Source organism: Dasypus novemcinctus, chromosome 5 (genome assembly GCF_030445035.2).
Source record: "Dasypus novemcinctus isolate mDasNov1 chromosome 5, mDasNov1.1.hap2, whole genome shotgun sequence".
Taxonomy (NCBI): domain Eukaryota; kingdom Metazoa; phylum Chordata; class Mammalia; order Cingulata; family Dasypodidae; genus Dasypus; species Dasypus novemcinctus.
In genome coordinates, this window is record NC_080677.1 from 33,027,397 (window position 1) to 33,048,764 (window position 21,368).

Below are 21,368 nucleotides of genomic sequence, written 5' to 3' on the forward strand. Positions count from 1 at the left end.
TGGAGCCTTCAATACACCACTCTCAGCACTGGAAAGAACATCTGAACATGGAATAAATAAGAAAAAAGAGAGCTTGAATAATATGACAAATGAACAACACCTAACAGACATTTTCGAGAATTAGACCCCAAAACAGCAGGATATGCATTCTTATCCTTCTCATGGATACATGAAAACAAGAACACAGAAAAACCTGTGGGATTCAGCAATGGCACTGCTGAGAGGGAAATTTATAGTCCTCAATACTGACATAGAAAGAAATAAAACTGAAGATCTAACTGCACTCCTGGAGGAACTATAAAAAGAGCAGCAAACTTATGCCAAATCAAGCCAAAGGAAAGAAATAGTAAAGAGCAGAGCAGAAATAAAATTGAGATTTAAAAAAACAATAGAGAAAAATCAACAATACTAAAAGTTGGTTGAGAATATCAACAAAATTGACAAGCCCTTTGCTATACTGAAAAAGGAAAAAAGAAGTTGCAAATAAAATCAGAAATGAGAGGCGGGACATTACTACAGACCCCAAATAAATAAGAGAGGTCATTAAGAGGGTACTATGAACAACTAACTGTATGCCAACAAATTAGACAAAGTAAATGAAATGGAAAAATTCCCAGAAACCCAGAACAACTAACATGAACCCTAGACAAAATAAAAGGCCTCAACAAACTAATCACAAGTAAAAAGATTAAAACAGTCATCAAAATGTCCCAAAAATGAAAAGCCCAGGAACCATATGGCTTCACAGGTGAATTCTACCAATCATTCAAAGATCATCTAATATCAATCTTGCTCAAGCTCTTCAAAAAAAAAAAACACTGAACAGGAAGGAATGCTACCAAACTCATTCTATGAAGCCAACATCACATCACCCTAATGCCAAAACCAGATAAAGATACTACAAAAAAAAAAAATCACAGACCAATTTCTCTAATGAATACAGATGCAAAAATCCTCAACAAAATACTTACAAACCAATCCAAAAACACACTAAAAAAACTATTCACTACAATCAACTGGTTTTTTGTTTTATTTTGTTTTAAATCAAGTGGGTTTTATCCTAGGTATGCAAGGGTGGTTCAACATAAAAAAATCAATTAGTGTAATAAACCACATTAATAAATTGAAGAAGAAAACTCACATGATCCTCTCAATTGACACAGAAAAGGCATTTGACAAAATACAGTATCCTTTCTTAGTAAAAACACTCCAAAGATAGAAAAAGAAGGAAGCTTCCACAACATGGAAAAGTGCACATATGAAAAACCCACAGCTAGCATTATATTCAACGGTAAAAGACAAAACACTTTCCTGCCAAGATTGTGAACAAGACAAGGATGACCACTTCAGCACTGTTATTCAATACTGTGCTAGAAATTCTAGCTAGAGCAATAAAGCTAAAGAAATAAAAGGCACCCAAATAGGAAAGAAAGAAGTAAAACTTTTGTTATTTCATGATATGATCTTTAATCTAGGAAATCCTGAAAAATCCACAACAAAGCTACTAGAACTAATAGTGGTGGAATACAAGATTAATATGCAAAAATCAGTAGCTTTTTTATATACTACTGATGAGTGATCTGAAGAAGTCAGAAAAAAAATTCTATTTATAATAGCAACAGAAAGAATAAAATATTTAGGAATAAACTTAATCAAAGATATAAAATACCTGTATTCATAAAACTAAAAAACATTACTAAAAGAAATCAAAGAAAATCTAAATAAATGGAAGACATTCTATATTTATGGATTGGAAGACTAAATACCATTAAGATGTCAATTCTACCCAAACCGATTTATGAATTCAACGCAATCCCAAAAGCCTTTTTTGCAGAAAAGGAAAAGCCAATTATCAAATTTATTTGGAATGGTAAAGGGCCCTGAATAGTAAAAAAAATGTCTTTTAAAAAAAGATGAAATTAGAGGACTCTCGCTTCCTCACTTTAAAGCATATTACTTAGCTACAGTGGTAAAAAAAACAGCATGGTACTAGCATAAAGATAGATATATTCATCAATGGAGCTGAATGAAGAACTCAGAAATAGACCCTCACATCTATGGCCAAGTGAATTTTTGACAAGGCTCTCAAACCCATCTAGCTGGGTCAGAACAAATGGTGCTAGGAGAATTGGATATTCATATCCAAAAGAAGAAAGAGGACCCCTATCTCACACCTTATATACAAATTCACTCAAAATGATCATGGACCTAAATATAAAAGCTATAACCGGGAAGCAGATGTGGCTCAAGCAATTGGGCTCCCATCTACCATATGGAGAGTCCCAGGTTCAGTTTTCAGGGCCTTCTACTGAAGGCGCACTAGGCCCGCACTGTGGAGAGCTGGCCCGTGCCACAAGTTAACAAGATGATGCAACAAAGAGAGACACAAAGGAAAGACAACAAGAGACACAACAAACCAGGGAGCTGAGGCGGCTCAAGCGATTGAGTGCCTCTCTCTGTCAGAGGTCCCAGGATCGGATCCTGGTGCCTCCAAAGGAGAAGATGAGAAGACAAGCACAAAGAGAAGAACGCAAAGCAGATGAACACAGAGCAGACAGTGAGCACAGGCGGAAAGGTGGGGACGGAGGGTAAATAAAATAAATCATAAAAAAATAAAAATAAAAAATACAATAATAGGGTTTCACATGACAACCGAGGGAGTGCTGAGTTCCCATTCTGGGAAACTCTGTCGCACTCCCCAATGGAGCAACAATCTCCCAAGTGCAAGGGCAAAGACCAGTTGTATTAGTTAGCCAAAGCAGATACCGTGCTCTGCCACAGTAAGCCTTAGCTGTACAGCAGAGCTATACACCCACATGTGGCATGAATGTTCCTCAGGAAACACCTCATTTCAAGCTCAGAGTGGGGAGAGAGCCTTGTGGACTGAGGCAGTGCCGTGGGCCTCTTAAAAGAGAAAACGGGTTTAGGATAGAAAGGAGCAGAGAGAAGAATGACAGCTCGGGTAAAGGTGTGGAGGCGGGACTGCTGGTGTGGAGGGGCCAGAGAAAAGATCACGCAGCTAGAGCCAGAGGCTTGTGTAGAGAAACAGCTGGAGGGAAAGGCTGGGGAGGCAGGGGGTGTTGGGTGGTAGGAAGTTTGATCATTATGCCAAGGAGTCTGGATTTTATCCCACAGATACTGGTGAGCCATGAGGCAAAGAAGGGATATGGGCCAGGGTGGGGGAGGAACACACCCTGTATTTTAGAAAGATAAATCTGGTAGATGTATAGGGTATGTGGGAACAGGGAAGACTGAAGGCAGAGAGGCCAAGCCAGTGAGGAAACTCATGACCAAGGGAATGGTGGCAGCTAAAGACGGGCTGAATGAGCCCGATGGCAGGAAGGCAGGGCTTGGGGAGATGATGGGGACCAAGGGAGCAGACAGCCAGAGGTAATGCTGCAGCTCCAGCTGATAGCAAGGAAAGTCAATTGGAAGTTTTTGGGTAGCTGAGGGGAGTGTTTGGTTTTAAACAAGTACATCAGGATGCTAAAATGGAACAATTCCCAGATGGCTTCTAATAAGGCCAAGGTAATAGGCGCCAAATACTTCACAAAGTGACACATACACATGCTAGGCTGCATTCAGGTCCCCCACACAATTAAGGGTTATGAGAGGGTTAAAGCTGGAGTGGTCAGAGAGTACAAAAGGGAGGATTCTTTAGGGGTGAGATCGCCACCCCTCCCTCTCACTTCAAGAGTGGCAAGAAGGGCTTCAAGAAGATGACTTAGAAAGCTTGGTGTGTGCTCCCTGCAGCTTGGGGAACACAGCGCATTCCCGTCCTATGCTTGCCTGAGAAATATAAATGGCAAAAGGCCAAGCAAGGGCTGCAGTTAGGGAAGTGATTAAACTCCAGAGCCAGCATGTGGTTAAAGAGGTGAGGTGTCCACCACTGAAAATTCAAGGGAGATGCCTTTACCCTCTCCCAGCTGTGGAACAATAGTTTACAAATAACCTTTGAAATGAAAGTTCCCATCAGACAAAGGATCAGTCATGGTCAAGGGAAACCGATGTCAGACTGGTGCCAGTCAGTAATTCCTTTCCTGAACCCTTACGACCCTCACCCCGCCCCCGCCAACTTCAGAGGAGGCAGCCTAACCAGGAGGAAGAAATGAGAAAGGAAGAGGAGCCAGCCATACACACCGTTTTCCATTTCAAGCTGCAGAACAAGATGAGAGAAAAGCTGAACTTCCAGTTGACAATTTCTGCGGATTATTCTGGATTATACTTATCAATTACTGTACTGGGAGGACCAGAGGGATTTTTATCTGAGAGAATCTAGAAGTCTCAGGGCCTCCCCTAAATTTCACCCAAGGTGTAGGAAAGAATTAGTTCCTCCAGAACAGGCTGGAGAGGGAAAACAAAGAGACAAAGCTGTTTTCTGATTTCACTCCACAAATTCCTCTTGTTTAATGTATTGTTATGTGGTTAAGGCTATGGTGATGATGGGCTATCTCAGAAGAGCCAAGGCGTGGCACCCTCCATCTTCCAAGGAGGTTCAAGGCACAGGGCCCCAACCCCCTCCTCCTGCGGAGGGGACACAGCTGACGCAGGTCATGGCTGAGAATACTGTCAGGGTCCAACTGCAAGGGTGCACCGTTCGTGTGGAAGTGCCCAGGCGTTCAAGGGCCGTTGCTCTGGAGCACCTGACTGGTGAGGTTGTGGGCAGGTCCACGAAGGGCTGAGTGGAATCCAGGGAAGCCCAGAGTGCAGGAAGGCTCTACCTTTAGCCTGTCCTGGAGCTCCTCTTTCAATACCTCTTCTCGCCAATGATGAGTTTGTTTAGACACTGAGCAGCCAAGGAGGTGATGCCACTGGACCTGCCATTAGTCTAGGCAAGAGGCACAAAACGGGCTCCTGGATGCCCAGTGACTCCGCTTGGCCTGCCAGGGGACTGATGTGGGCCCACGTCCTGGCGGGTACTCAGGTGACCTGCCCGTGGGGTCCTCTGGCTCTCGCAAGTTGACCTGGCCAGCCTGGCACTGGTTTCTCCTTATCCTTTGCCGTGGCAAACACAACTAGCAAAAGCTGCTAGCAAGTTCCTGGAGATTACTATATGGCACCCCTCCCTAATCCTGTCCCCCCTGCTGTCCCTGGGGGCCCAAGAGGGTAGCAAACACCTGCCAGTTTGAACCCCTTGGGAAGTAGATAAACTGTCCTCAACTGAGAGATGGTTATGAAATAGCCAATAAAGCCGCAGCTATTCTGAATGCAAAAACAAACAAACAAACTTGAGTTTAACCAGAAATAATTAATTCTATAGGATGATCCCTTTGTATATCAAATAGTCACTCCCTCAATTAAAAGAAAAAATAAGTATTTTCCTATATCAGATTTGCTTAGAGTAGAACACACTCAAATACAAAACTCATTCTCAACACAAATTGTCAAAGTCACAATATCTACAGTAAAGGCAGTGCCAATTCCGATACGCTTACCTCATTTCTAGGTTCAGTGGTCTTTTCTGCCTCCCAGTCGGGCTTCGCTGCTATTTTATTTTCATCTTCACTATTCTGCTGTGGTGATGCTTCCTTCTGGGCAGACAGCCTTAGCTCACTTTCCTCATGCTGGGAACTGTAATCCACAGCTTCACAACTCTCTCTTAGTATCTCAATCTCCTATAAAAATACAGGAAAAGTGTACTAACTAGAAATCTGTATTTCATCAAATAAATCACAGTGTCTTTTAAAACCGCATTGTATTTACTTTGCAGTGATCATGAAAACCCACAAGTCAAAAGCTAATACTGGCATTTTATTATCAATACCAAAGAAACACCTAATTGTGAAACAAAGGTCAGTTTTGTATCCTATCCCTTTTAAGTATACTCTCTGAGACAGACCATTTAAATCTGCATAATTCAAATTAAACTATATGCATCTATAAAGCATCTGCATTTAAAATGCTTGCAAATTTGATTACATTTGGAAACCAATGTTGCCAGCAGGCAGTTTTTATTTAATTTTCTGTTGAAAATAAATCAAACAGCTAAGTTGGAAGAAAAACTGGTTAGAGAGTTGACTTCCACTTTCCCTACATCTTTATTGTTGGAATATTTTACAATGAACATGTATTCCTTTTACAACGAGGAAAAAGATAAATGTTCTATTTTGAAAAAAAGTTAACAACAAAGTTTAAATGATCATTTCCACAGATATTTTCCAAGATGCCTATTTGCTCAGATGAATTCTTCCACGGAACTCAGAACGGATCATACATTCTTCTCAAGTGCTCGTGGATCTTTCTCCAGAGTAGACCACATTTTAGGTGACAGGGTATGTCTCAGTAAATATAAAAAGACTGAAATTATTCAAAGCACCTTCTCAGATCATAACGGAATGAACCTGGAAATCAGTAATAGATGGGATAGGGGAAATTTTGCAAATGTGTGGAGGCTAAATAACACACTACTTAACAATCAGTGAATCAAAAAAGAAATAGTAAGATAAATTAGTAAATATATTGAAATGAATGAAAATGAGAACACAACTTATCAAAACTTATACAGCGATGGCAGTGCTGAGAGGGAAATTTATAGCCCTAAACTCCTATATTAAAAAAGAAGAGGCGGCGGACTTGGCCCAGTGGTTAGGGCGTCCGTCTATCACATGAGAGGTCTGAGGTTCAAACCCCGGGCCTCCTTGACCCGTGTGGATCTGGCCCATGTACAGTGCTGATGCGCACAAGGAGTGCCCTGCCACGCAGGGATGTCCCTCGTGTAGGGGAGTCCCACGCGCAAGGAGCCGCCCAGCGCAAAAGAAAGTGCAGCCTGCCAAGGAATGGTGCCCCACATATGGAGAGGTGACACAACAAGATGATGCAGTGAAAAGAAACACAGATTCCCATGCCACTGACAACAACAGAAGCGGACAAAGAAGACGCAGCAAATAGACACAGAGAACAGACAACCGGGGTGAGTGAAGGGGAGGGGAGAGAAATAAATAAATAAATCTTTTTTAAAAAAAAAAGAAGAGTTAAAATGAACGATCTAACTGAACAGCTGGAGAAACTAGAAAAAGAGCAAAAAACCAATCCCAAAGCAAACAGAAGGAAAGAAATAATAAAGATTAGAGCAGAAATAAATGAAATTGAGACCCCCCCCAAAAAAAAAACAATAGAGAAAATCAACAAAACCAAAAGCTGTTTCTTTGAGAAGACCAATAAAATAGACCTTATCTAGACTAACAAAGAAAAAAGAGAGGGGAAACGGACTTTGGCCCAGTGGTTAGGGCGTCCGTCTACCACATGGGAGGCCCGCGGTTCAAGCCCCGGGCCTCCTTGACCCGTGTGGAGCTGGCCCATGCGCAGTGCTGATGCGTGCAAGGAGTGCCGCGCCACACCCCCCGCGCAAGGAGTGCACCCATAAGGAGAGCCGCCCAGCGCGAAGGAGGGAGCAGCCTGCCGAGGAATGGCACCACCCACACTTCCCGTGCCGCTGACGACAACAGAAGCGGACAAAGAAACAAGACGCAGCAAAAAGACACAGATAACAGACAACCGGGGGAGGGGAGGGGAATTAAATAAATAAAAATAAATCTTTAAAAAAAAAAAAAAAAAGAAAAAAGAGAGAAGATGCAAATAAAATCAGAAATGAAAGGAAGTTATGATGACACCACAGGAAAAAAAAAAGGATCCTAAGAGGATATCATGAGAAACTGTATGCCAACAAACTAGACAACCTAGATGAAATGGACATTATTCCTAGAAACACACAACCTACATTAATGCTACAAGAAACACAATAACTTAACAAACCAGTCACATTTAAAGAGATTGAAACAGTAATCAAAAATCTCCCAACAAAGAAAAGCCCAGGACCAGATGGCTTCAGGTAAATTTGACCAAGCATTTGAGAAGAAATGAAGGAATTATACACCATGACCAAGTGGGATTTATTCTTGGTAGGCAAGGGTGGTTCAACATAAGAAAATCAATCAATGTAATATATCACATTAACAAACTGAAGGAAAAAAACCACTTGATCATCTTGATTGATGCAGAAAAGGCATTTGACAAAATCCCACATCCTTTCTTGATAAACACACTTGGAAAGATAGAAGGGAAATTCTACAATATGATAAAGGGCATATATAAAAAACCCACAGTCAACATCCTACTCAATAGGGAAAGGTTGAAAGCTTTCCCTCTAAGATCAGGAACAAGACAAGGATGCCCACTGTCACCCTTGTTATTCAACATTGTACTAGAAGTTCTAGCTAGATCAATAAGACAAGAAAAATAAAATAAAAGGCATCCAAATAGGAAAAGAGGAAGGAAAACTCACTATGTGCAGTTGACATGACTCTTTGTTTAGAAAATTCTGGGGAGTGGATGTGGCTCAGGCAGTTGAGTGCCCACCTACCACACGGGAGGCCCCGGTGCCCCCGAAAGAAGACCAGCAGACGCTGCACCTGCCAGGACAAGCTAGACACCTAAATGAGCAGATGCCACAAGCCAGCAGACACCACAGCCTGAAGGAAGCATAGACGGCTCAGGCTGCTGAGCACTTGGCTCCCATGTGGGAGGTCCCAGGTTCGCTTCCTGGTGCCTCCTGGAGAAGGTGAGCAAACAATGCAGACAGGCAAGAGAACCATCTGGGGGAGAGGGGTTAAATTAAAAAAAAAAAAAAAAGGGAAAAGAAATATATCTTTAAAAAAAGAGAGAGAAGATGACAACAGACAATGAGCAAGAAAAACAAGCCAGACAAGGATACAATGAGCAAACAGCAAACAAAAACAAAACAAACAGGGAATGGATGTGGCTCAAGCAGTTGAGCACCTGCCTCCCAAATGGGAGGTCCCAGGTTCAGTTCCTGCTGCCTCTAAAATAAAAAACAGATGAGGGGGAAAAAGCAGACAATGGGCACAAACAACAGAGCCATCTCAGTGGGTTGGGGAAAGATTAAACTAGCCTCATAAACATTAAAAAAAAATTTTTCAAATAAAAAATATTCTGAAATGTCTAAGACAAAGTTACTGGAGTTAATAAATGAGTTCAGCAAAGTGAGAGAATAAAAGATCAACACACAAAAAATCAGTAAATGCTTCTATACACTATTACTGAACAGTCTGAGGAGAAAATCAGGAAAAAAAATTTCATTACAAGTGCAACAAAAAGTCTCAAATACCTAGGCATCTATTTAATCAAAGATGTACAGGACCTATATTCAGAAAACTATAAAACTATGCTAAAAGAAATAAAAGATAACCTAAACAAATGGAAAGACATTCTGTGTTCATGGATTGGGAACTAAATACGGTAAAGATGTCAATCCTACCTATATTAGTCAGCCAAAGGGGTGCTGATGCAAAATACCAGAAATTGGTTGTTTTTTATAAAGGGTATTTATTTGGGATAGGAGCTTACAGGTACCAGGACATAAGCATAAGTTACTTCCCTCAGCAAAGTTTATTTTCACATGTTGAAGCAAGATGGCTGCCGACGTCTGCCAGGGTTCAGGCTTCCTGGGTTCCTCTCTCTTCCCAGGTCCTGCTTCTCTCTGAGCTAAGGTCCTCTATTTTCTGCACAAAGTCAGCAGTCTAGGCTTTGCCTCTCTCCACAAGGTCAGCTGTAGACTATCAGGCAAATGGCCGTCTCTCTCCCTGGGGCTTCTGCCATGTCTAAGGAGCTGTCTCTGTTCCTCTGTGCTCTTCTTCTGACTCAGGGTTCCTCTATTCCTGGGGCTGGCTTCTCTTTCCTCTGTGAGCTTACTTCCCAGGGCTCCAGCTTAAGGCTTCAGCATCAAACTCCAACATCAAAAACCCTCAACTCTGTCCTTTACCATGCCTTTTTACCTGTGAGTTCCCACCCACCAAGGGGCGGGGACTCAACACCCTAATGACATGACCCAATCAAAGCCGTAATCATAACTTAATCATGCCCAGGTACAGACCAGATTACAAACATAATCCAATATCTGTTTTTGGAATTCATAACCATATCGAACTGCTACACTACCCAAACTCATTTACAGACTCAATGCAATACCAATAAAAATTCCAACAGCTTACTTTACAGAAATAGAAAAGGCAATTACCAAATTTATTTGGAAGGGAAAGTGCACCCAAATAAGAAAAAGCATTCTAAAAAAGTAGACTGATGTAGGACTCTCACTGCCTGACCTTGAAACATATTTCTAAGCTACAATGGTCAAAACATCATGGTACTGGCATAACGATAGACACATCAATCAGTGGAACAGAATTAAGAGCCCAGAAACAAACCCTTACCTCTATGGTCAACTGGTTTTTGACACACCTACCAAGTCCATGTCAACAGGATATAACAGTCTCTTCAATAAATGGTGCTGGGAGAACTGGATATTCATAACCAAAAGAATGAAAGAGGACCTCATCTCACTCCCTATGCAAGAATCAACTCAAAATGATCAAAGACCTAAATAAAAAAGCCAAGACCATAAAACTACTAGAAGAAAATGTAGGCAAACATCTTCAAGGTCTTGTGGTAGGTGGTAGTTTCTTGGCTCTTACAACCAAAGCACAAGCAACAGAAGAAAAAATAAATAGGACCTCCTCATATCTGATATGCAACTCAAATGACTGTCAAAAGGGTGAAAAGGCAACTCAATGGAAGAAAATATTTGGAAATATCACATCTGATAAGGATTTAATATAAAGAGATATTACAACTCAACAATAAAAAGACAATCAATTGGGCAAAAGACTTATTTAAACATTTGTCCAAAGGAAAAATACAAAGGATGAAAAATTACATGAAAAAACTGTTCAACATCACTATCAATTAGGGATATACAAATCAAAGCTACAATGAGATATCATTTCCTACCTATTAGAACACCATTATTAAAAAGACAGAAAACAACAGGTCCTTATTCACTGTTGGTGGGAATACAGACTGATACAGCCACTGTGGAGGACTGTTTGGGAATTCCTAAGGAAGCTGAATATAGATTTGTCACATGACCTGGCAATACCACTACTGGGTATATAACCAGAAGAACTGAGACATCTGCACAACAATGTTCATAGCAGTGTTGCTCGCAATTGCCAAAAAAATGGAAACCCAGATGTCCATCAACGAATGAATGGATAAAGTTGTAGTATATACACATGATGGAATATTATGAACTTGTACGAAGAAATGAAGTCATGAGGCATATGACAACATGCATGAACCTGGAGGACATTATGTTCAATGAAGCAAGCCATACATGAAAAGACATATACTGGAGAAGCAGATGTGGCTCAAGTGATAAGGCCTCTGCCTCCCATATGGGAGGAACTGGGTACAATCCCTGGGGCCTCCTGGTGAAAAAGAAGACAACAAAGCGTGCCTACATGGCAAGCCAGTGCCCACACAGTGAGCTGAGTGCCCATGTGGGTGCCCAAGCAGCAAGCCAGTGCCTGTGCAGTGAGTTGAATGAGCCAAGTGCCTGCGTGAGTGCCTGAATGGCGAGCCAGTGCCCGCGCAAGTGAATCACGCAGCAAAGACCAGGAACTGTGGTGGCGCAATTGACAGGGAACCTCTCTCCACATCAGAGGTCCCCAGGATCGAATCCTGGTGAATCCTAGAGGAGAAAGACAAGAAAACAAAAAGAGAAATAGATACAGAAGATCTTACAGTGAATGTACACAGAGAGCAAAAACAGCAGGGCAGAGGAAGGGGGAGGGGAGATAAATAAGTAAATAAATCTTTAAAAAAGAAGACATATACTGTATGATTGTGCTATTATGAACTAAACATATTGTGTAAACTCATGGCGTTTATAACTAGAATACGGATCACCAGAAAATAGAATGAGGTTAGAGAATGGAAAGCTGAGGGCTAATATGTGCAGAACAGGTAAAAAGGTTGTTTTTAATCTTTGGAAATGGATAAAAAAGGTGAAAGTGCATCGTAGTGTTTTTAACTTGCAATTATATGAAAGCGAAAGCCAAAGGTCATGTATATTACTAGAAGGAAAGCTAAAAAAAGTAACATGGGACTGTATAGCATAGGAAAACCTCATGTGAAATATGAATATGGGTAACATTGCATATAAAACTGGTTTCCTTTGAAACTGAACAAATGTATGTTAATGTTACAAGAAGTTAATATCAGGCAAAAATACAACCAAAGCAAACTGTGAGGAGGAGTATATATTAATAATCTTCCGGTAAGAATTAAAAAAAAAAGGATCTACTAAGAGCTAAGGGAGAGGCACTATACCCAAGGTACTACATATTGCTTGACTCCATCGATACGAAATATAAATATAAATAAACTAGAGCTAAAGAAACAGAACAGCAGCTATGTATGGCAGGGGAAGCACAGAGAGATATAAGATGATGAGTTTTCTTTGTTTTTGTTTATTATTATTATTGGAATAACAAAAATGCTCTACTAATGATTGAATTGATGACTGCACAACCCTGTGATTACACTAAATGCCACTGATTGTACACTTTGGATGGAGAGTATGTTTTATGAATATGTATCAATAAAACTGATTTTTTAAAAAGATGGCTTGCCTAAAACTCAGGAAGAGAAGGACTGAAGGTATCAGAGAAATTCTGTATGACCAGAACAGACACTGAAAGCAGCAGAAATTAGGCTGAAAATCTTATCTCATATAATGGACTATAATGTACTTTATAAATTCAGAATCAGTGAGTCCATTCAAATATAGACAAATAAATAAATAAATGTAAAGGGAAATCATCTTTATAATAGAAATGTAACTAATAAACACTGATAGAATTTAAAAATCATCAATGCAAGAGGAGAAGCCAAGATGGCGGAGAAAGGCGCTCCAAGAGTCAGCTCACCCTACAGGGCAGTTAGTGATCATCCAGAGCTATTGAAAGCACCTGTTTTGGGGTCCCAGGAGACCAGAGGAGCATCCTGCAACATCCTTACTTAAAAATATGGAAGGAGGAGACTGCCCATCTCCTGAGAAGATTCGTGAGTAGAACCCTCCCTGCCACAGAGGCCGGTGCCCACAGCACAAGCCTCAGGAGCTATTCTGTGGCTGGAGCTGGAAACTCCATTTCCCAAAAATGGGGAGGAAGACACAGTGCGGCACTCATGTGGCACTGACTTCAGCTACTGATTAGTAAATTCCATGGGCTAAAGTATAATCCTAAGAACAGCTAAACTTTGAACCTGTCCAAGTCAGAAAGAGTCTGGTAGCCACCATTTTAACTCCACCCCCAGCATGAGGGGAAGCCAGGCTGACTGAAAATCCAGTTAAGTTAGGGACTGGCTTCTTTCCACTAAGATCGGACTGTAGCCCCAGCAGGTTCCAGCCCACCTCCAGCAGGGAGGAAGCTGGCAGGACCTATGCCAGGCTCTCCAGGCAACTGCAGGGGTTTGGGCCTGCACAGACTGAATAGCAGGGCACCTGGAGCTCATCCCCGCACCCAATAGGATAGGAGAGGAGTCGGGTATCCTCAGCCTCTCCAGGCAACGGCAGGTATTTTCAGCCCACATGAACTGGTTTGTTGAGTGCCTTTGAGTCCATCTCTACCTCTGACCACCATGATAGGAGAGGGCTGGTTGTTCCCTCAGCCTCTCAGGGCAACTGCAGGCACTTTTGGCCTGCACAAACCCAACTGTTGGGCACCAGTGGCTCTACGTCCATCCCCAAAAGGATGTTGGCCCAGCCTCTCTGGGTAACTGCAGATGCTTTGGGCACACACAGCCTGGGCTAGTGGGTGCTGGTGGATCCACCCTCACCCCCCAACAGGAAAGGAGGGGCTGGTGTTTCCACAGTCTTTCTAGACAAGGCAGAACTTTCAGCCTATATGGACTGGACTGCTGGATGCCTATGGATCCACCCCACCACCCAATAGGATAATCTGCTGTCTCCACAGCCTCTCCGGTCAACGGCGGGTACTTCTGGCCTACAGGGACTGAACTGTTGGGTGTCAGGGGTTCCATTCCCACTCCCTAAGGGGCAGAAGGGACAGTATTCCCTCAGCCTCTCAGGGCAACTGCAGGCGTGTTCGCCCACATGGATTACATTGTTGAGCATTCCAGAGAGTCCATTCCCACCCCCAGCAGGGAGGTGATCTGGTGCTATGTCAGTTTACCTGGGCAACTGTGATCATTTTGGATGCACAAGACATAGGTTGCTGTCTACAACTGCAGCTCCATCCCCATCTCAGGTAGGGGAGACAGGGGTGGGAAGCTTCATAAGTCTCTCTGGGCAAATACAGTCTTGTCCTGCACAACTTGGATTATTACACACAGCTGCAGCTCTGTCCTTACCCCTGGCAGAGGAGAAAGGTGGAAGAAGCTTCATCAGCCCCTGGAGCAATGTGGAGCTTCAACCTCCACAGCTTATAGCGCCAACTACATGCTCAACTCTTCCTACTGTACAACCAGCAAGGAAGAAAAGACAAGAAACCCCAAACTAAAGGAAGAAACTGCACCCAGAATAAATACATCTAGCAAGCCAGATGCAAAGACACCAACAAAAAATTACAGTCCATACCAAGAAACAGGAAGATATGGCCCAGTTAAAGGGGCAAGATAAGCCTCCAGATGACATAAAGGAGTTGAAACAACTAATTATGGATGTTCAAAACAAGTCTCCTTAATAAATTCAATGAGACGGCTAAAGAGATTAAGGATATTAAAAAGACATGGGGTGAGCACAAAGAATTTGAAAGTATATACAGAAAAATAGCAGACCTTATGGGAGTGAAAAGTGCAATAAATGATATTAAAAATACACTAGAGGCATATAACAGCAGATTTGAGGAGGCAGAAGAAATGATCAATAAGCTTGAAGACATGACCTCTGAAAGTGAACATACAAAGGAACAGATGATGAAAAGAATGGAAAAAATTGAACAGGGTCTCAGGGAACTAAATGAAAGGAAAAGACGTGCAAATATACATGTCATGGGTATACCAAGAGAAGAGAAGGGAAAAGGGGCAGAAGGAATATTTGAAGAAATAATGGTAGAAAATTTCCCAACACTATTAAAGGACATAGATATCCATGTTCAAGAAGCACATCATGGGAAGTGGATGTGGCTCAAGCAATTGGGCTCCCATCTACCATATGGGAAGCCCTGGGTACAATTTTCAGGGCCTCCTGGTGAAGGCAAACTGGCCTGAGCCACGGAGAGCTGGTGCAGCAAGATGACACAACAATGGGAGCCTAGAGGAGAGACAGTGAGAGACACAGGAGACCAGGGAGCTGAGGTGGCTCAAGAGACTGAGTGCCTCTCTTGCACACCAGAGGTCCTGGGGTTGGTTCCCGGTAATTTCTAAAGAGAACAATGAGAAGAAAAGATGGGCAGACATGGAAAGAGCATGCACCAAATGGACATGGAGAGTGGACAGTGAGCGCAAACAAGGGGGGAAAATTAAAATTAAAATTTAAAAATTAAAAAAAAAAAGCACATTGTACTCCCATCCAAATAAATCCAAACAGACCAACTCCAAGACACATACTAATCAGAATGTCAAATGCCAAAGACAAAGAGAGTACTCAGAGCAGCAAGAGAAAAGCAATGTATAACATATATAAGGGATACCCAATAAGAGTAAGTGCTGATTTCTCATCAGAAGCCATGCAGGCAAGAAGACAGTGGTATGATATATTTAAGATACTGCAAGAGAAAAACTGCCAGCCAAGAATTTTATATCCAGCAATATTGTCTTTCAAATATGACAGCAAGTTTAGAATATTCACAGATAAACAGAAACTGAGAGTTTATTACAAAAAAAGAACTGGCTTTGCAAGAAATATTAAAGGGAGTGTTACAGCCTGAAAAGACAGGAGAGGCTTGGAAGCGAGTGTAGAGATGATTGTATCAGTAACAGTAACTAAAATAGTCAAGAGTGGTGAAAATAAAATGTCAAATTAGGGAAGCGGATATGGCTCGAGTGATAGGTCTTCCGCCTACATTTGGGAGGACCCAGGTTCGATCCCTGGAGCCTCCTGGTGAAAAACAAAAGAAGAGAAAAGCGTGCCCACATGGCGAACCAGTGCCCATGCGAGTGCCCGCATGGTAAGCCAATGCCTTTGTAGCAAGCCGAGTGCCCACACAAGTGAGTCATGCAGCAAAATGATGATGCATCCATAATGGACAAAGGGTATGGGGAAAGGCAGGAAGAGATGAGAGGTGGAGGCGTCTTCGGGACATGGAGCTGCCCTGGATGGTGCTTCAGAGGTAATCACCGGACATTGTAAATCCTCACAGGGCCCACTTGATGGAATAGAGGAGAGTATGGGCCATGATGTGAACCAATGTATATGAGGTGCAGAGGTGCCCAAAGATGTACTTACCAAATCCAATGGATGTGTCATGATGATGGGAACGAGTGTTGTTGGGGGGGGGGAGAGGGGGGGTGGGGGGGGTGGGGTTGAATGGGACCTCACATATATATTTTTAATGTAATATTATTACAAAGTCAATAAAAAATAAAAAAATTAAAAAAAAAAACAAAATGATGATGCATCAAAAAGAGAGGCAAAGGGGACAGTCAAGGTGAAGTGCAGCAGAGACTGGGAATGTAGGTGGTGCAATTGACAGGGAACCTCTCTCCATATGGGGGTCCCCAGGATCAAATCCTGGTGAATCCTAGAGGAGAAAAAATGAGAAGAGGAGACAAAAAGAGAAATAGATACAGAAGATGACACAGTGAATGGACACAGACAGCAAAAACAGCAGGGTGGGAGGAGGGAGAGGGGGGAAAATAAATAATCTTTTTTTAAAAATTAAAAAAAAAAAGAACAGATTAAACCCAAAGATCAAAATGGGTGAAATAAGAACTGCCTTTACAGTAATAACATTGAATGTTACTGCATTGAACTCCCCAATCAAAAGACACAGACCGGCAGAATGGATAAGACAATATGAGCAATCTCATCTATATGCTGTCTGCAAGAGACTCACTTTAGACCCAAGGATACCAATAGATTGAAAGTGAAAGGTGGGAAGCGGACTTGGCCCATGGATAGGGAGTCTGCCTACCACATGGGAGGTCCCCAGTTCAAACCCCTGGCCTCCTTGACCTGTGTGCAGCTGGCCCATGCGCAGTGCTGATATGCGCAAGGAATGCCCTGCCACGTAGGGGTGTCCCCCGCGTAGGGGAGCCCCACACGCAAGGAGCATGCCCCCTAAAGAGAGCCGCCCAGCGCAAAAGAAAGTGCAGCCTGCCTGGAGTGGCGCCACACAGGGAGAGCTGACAAAACAAGATGATGCAACTAAAAGAAACAATTCCAGTGCCTTAGGATAGAAGCGGTCACAGAAGAACACGCAGCGAATGGACACAGAGCAGACAATTGGGGGGGGGGCGGGGAGGGGAAGGGAGAGAAATTTAAAAAATAAAATAAAATAAAAAGAAGTGAAAGATTGGGAAAAGATATTCTATGCATGCAGTAACCAAAAAAAAAGCTAAGGTAGCTATACTTATATCAGGTGATATAGAGTTTAAAAGCAAAACTATTACACAAGGAAGGGCATTACATATTAATATTAATATTAATAAAAGGGATGATTCATCAGGAAGAAATAACAATCATAAATGTATATGCACCTAACCAGGATGCCCCAAGATACATGAGGTAAACACTGGCAAAACTGAAGGGAGAAATAGACATTCTCTATAATAATAGTTGGAGACTTCAGTACAACACTCTCAGCATTGGATAGAACATCTGGACAGAGGATCAATAAAAAACAGAGAGCTTGAGCAATATGACAAATGGACTAAACCTAATAGACATATACAGAACACTGCAGCCCAAAACAGCAGGATATACATTCTTTTCAGGTACTCATGGATCTTTCTCCAGGATAGACAATATGTTGGGTGGCAAAGCAGATCTCAATAAATTCAAACAAGATTGAAATTATACAAAGCACTGATCATAATGGAATAAAGTTGGAAATCAACAAGTGGCAGAAAAAGGGAAAATTCACACATATATGGACAGCTCTTGTGGTGTTTTATTTTTGGTCCTGATAAGCAACTCAAGCCCTCTATCCAGCTACCACTGGAAGGAACTTGGATGAGATTCTCAAAGTGATTCTCTCTCTCCAGCTGAAGGTAGAAAAGAGGGCTGCTATCACAGTTGATTGGAAGGATGGCCATCATATGATAATCCTTCCAACCCTCCCTGAAGAGGAACCCAAAAAACTTTTCTCTTAAAGGCATCCTCAACAAAGAGCTCCCATCTAGCCAGAAATACCTCCCCATACACTCCCCAGTCTTAAGTCTCTCCAGGAAGTTGGTGCTGGAGCTGCCCACTCAGCATAGTGAACAAGAGGATGCCATCGGCCAGTCAAGTTTTCCTGCAGCAATTCCATAAAAACTTCCTAGTGTGATCACAGCCAAGGTCTTTAAGTTGCTATACTGCTATACTACTTGTTTGTTAAATGAAAATGGGACTGAAAAATTCTTGGGATTCTTTACTCTGTGCCTTCACTAGTTTTTTATTCTGGTCATATATCTCAGAACTCTGCTGGCTCTCTCTGAAATGTATTCTCTATTTGCGAATGGAATCTCATTCCTGGGTTTATGATCAACAAGCATGGTCAAGAAAGCCTGTTTTGCTCCATCAAAGAATGGCTCAGCTTTGCAGCTGTCCTAATCAAATCCTCTATTTATCTGTTTATTTTTTTATCCACCCATCCATCCTCCTGCCCCTCACTGTCTGCTCTCTGTCCATTTGCTGTGCTTTCTTCTGTGCCTGCTTGTCTTCTTTTTAGGTGGCACCAGGTACCAATCCTGGGACATCCTGGAGTGGGAGAGAGGCGCTCAATCTTTTGCGCCACCTCATCTCCCTGGTCTGCTGCGTCTGCGCCAGGTCTCCACTCGGGCTAACTTGCCTAGGGAATTGAACCCTGGAAGTCTCATAAGGTACACGGGAGCCCTATCGCTTGAGCCACATCCACTTTCCTAAATCCTCTCTTTCATTAGCCAAACCTGAGATCCAACTTTCTCTGTAAATACCTAAGTATATAACCCAAGAACTTACAGTAACCCAGATATTCGACAATAAGTGTTTTAATCACAGATGGGGGAAAAAACTTATCTGCCCTAAAATGTGATCTACATAAAAGAGCACACCTTAGATAGATGGGAGAGGATGATTTTAAATGTTTTCTTATAGAGCTGTTCTTGCAGTGAGTGGCTATTTTTTGAATTTTGTTTTGGGGGATTAGCAAATGAAGACTTTTCACACTGGTAGAGATGAGAATCGAGTTTAGAGTGAAGGTGTGAGCTGGAATTATAAACTGGAGACACATCAACATAAAGGTAAATTTTTAAAAATCCATGAGAATTGATAAGCACCCAGCAACACTGAAGGAAAGGGCCTCAGCACAGAATTGGAAAAAACGCAACATTAAGAAGCTTGTAGAGGGAAGTGGACTTGGCCCAATGGTTAGGGTGTCCATCTACCACTTGGGAGGTCCGCGGTTCCAACCCCGGGCCTCCTTGACCCATGTGGAGCTGGCCATGCGCAGTGCCTTGAACAATACTAGGAGGTTGCACTGGATAGAGAAAAGTGTCCATTGATTTGGCAACAAGGGAGCTGTTGCTGACCTTCAAAAGAACAACTTTGAGTAGAAGCTAACTGGTATTATGCTGAAGGGTAAACTGGAATTGACAAATTGGAAACTGTACAGACAATTCTTTCAAGAATTTTGGTTAGGAAAGTGAATAAAAAAATGGGTCAGCACAGTGTTTTTTAAGATGAGAGGTACTGGGAAGCAGACTTGGTCCAGTGGTTAGGGCATCCGTCCATCACATGGGAGGTCTGCGGTTCAAACCCCGGGCCTCCTTGACCCGTGTGGAGCTGGCCCACGCGTGGGAATGCCCTGCTATGCAGGAGTGTCCCTGCCTAGGGGAGCCCCACATGCAAGGAGTGTGCCCTGTAAGGAGAGCCGCCCAGTGCGAAAGAAAGTGCAGGCTGCCCAGGAATGGTGCTGCACACACAGAGAACTGACACAACAAGATGACGCAACAAAAAGAAACACAGATTCCTGTACTGCTGACAACAACAGAAGTGGACAAAGAAGACGCAGCAAACAGACACAGAGAACAGACAACTGGGGTGGGGAGGGGAGAGAAATAAATAAATAAATCTTTTAAAAAAAAGATGAGAGGTACTAAAGCATGTTCGTAAGGGATGATTCAGGAAAGAGGATAACTGCAAAACAAGGTCCTTCAGGAGACAACTTGAGGCAGGACTGGTTTTAGAAGAAGGAAGAATAAAGCCCTGATTTTAAGATAAGGACTAAAAGGGTAGAAGCAAGAATATATTTGAGGATTTGAAAGACTTAAGATCCATCTATTCTAACTTTTGAAGGAAATATTTAAAAAATAGAAATGGGTATTGAACATTAAAATGGCTTTAAAATATATTTCATACTTATTTGATACTCCTTCCTGCACACACAGAGAGCTGATGCAACAAAGAGACACAGATTCCCAGTGCTGCTAACAGGAATACGAGTGGAACAGAGAACCCACAGCGAATGGACAGAGAGAGCAGACAACGGGGGTGAGGAGAAGGGGGGGGTTAAAAAATCTTTAATAAAAAAAAAAGAGGTAGACTACTTAATTCCTCTCCCCATAAGAGGTGCTAGGCATAGCGGTTTGCTTTTAAAACAGAGAAAACGGTAGGAGTGAGAGTATAGTATGACTTCAGAAACTAAGTGTTAAAAAGCATTGTGGCTTCCTCCTTGTGCGTTCCCTTAGATCACGTGCTCTGGTAAAAGCCAGCTCTCATGCTGTAGGGACATTCAAGCGGCCTTGAGGTGAGGCCCTCAAGGTGAGGAACTGAGGCCTCCTGCCCACAGCCATGTGTGTGATTCTCCTTGAAAGCAGATCCTTCAGACCTGATTAAGCCTTCAGATGACTGCAACCCAGCTAACATCTTGATTACAACCTTATGAGACCCCCAGAAAAAATCCCCCAGCTAAGACATTCCAAAATTTCTGACCCACAAAAACTGTGGGATAATATGTTACTTGTATTAAACATTTCAGTGTTGGGACAATTTATTATGCAATTGGAAACAAATACAAACATTTAAAAATGCTTTTTGTGCTTCACTCTTTGTACACCTTGCTAATACTTAATACTGTGAGTGAATTTTCATAAAAGAGTGGTGTTCTTTTTCAATGCGTTCTTTTAGATCTTGGTTATCACTGTCATGCTGGCTTTGGGAAAAGAATTGGGAAGCTTTATGTCATCAGAATTCTTTACTCTTGGAAAATCTGAAAGAATTCCCCTTGAATTCTGTCTAAAACCAGGAGTTTTATTTGTTTGAGGAAACTCTTTTGACAACTTTTTCAACTTTTTTCTTGGAGTATGCCAAACAACCCTCCATATATGATGCTCTAACTCATGCTATCCTCGGTACTTGAGTACCCACT

At 42.2% G+C, this 21,368-nt stretch overlaps 1 protein-coding gene across 2 annotated transcripts in view; it reads right to left on the reverse strand.

Annotated features, from left to right (window-relative positions):
• NFE2L3 (NFE2 like bZIP transcription factor 3) overlaps window positions 1-21,368 on the reverse strand; it is a 48,230-nt gene that overhangs the window by 14,346 nt on the left and 12,516 nt on the right. Inside the window, exon 2 of one of the 2 annotated variants that reach the window (XM_004459953.5) lies at window positions 5,436-5,615. The exons of the other annotated variant lie outside the window; for it this stretch is intronic. Coding sequence (XP_004460010.1) covers window positions 5,436-5,615 — 180 coding nt within the window. The remainder of the gene's footprint in view (window positions 1-5,435; window positions 5,616-21,368) is intronic. 2 annotated transcript variants of the gene reach the window in all.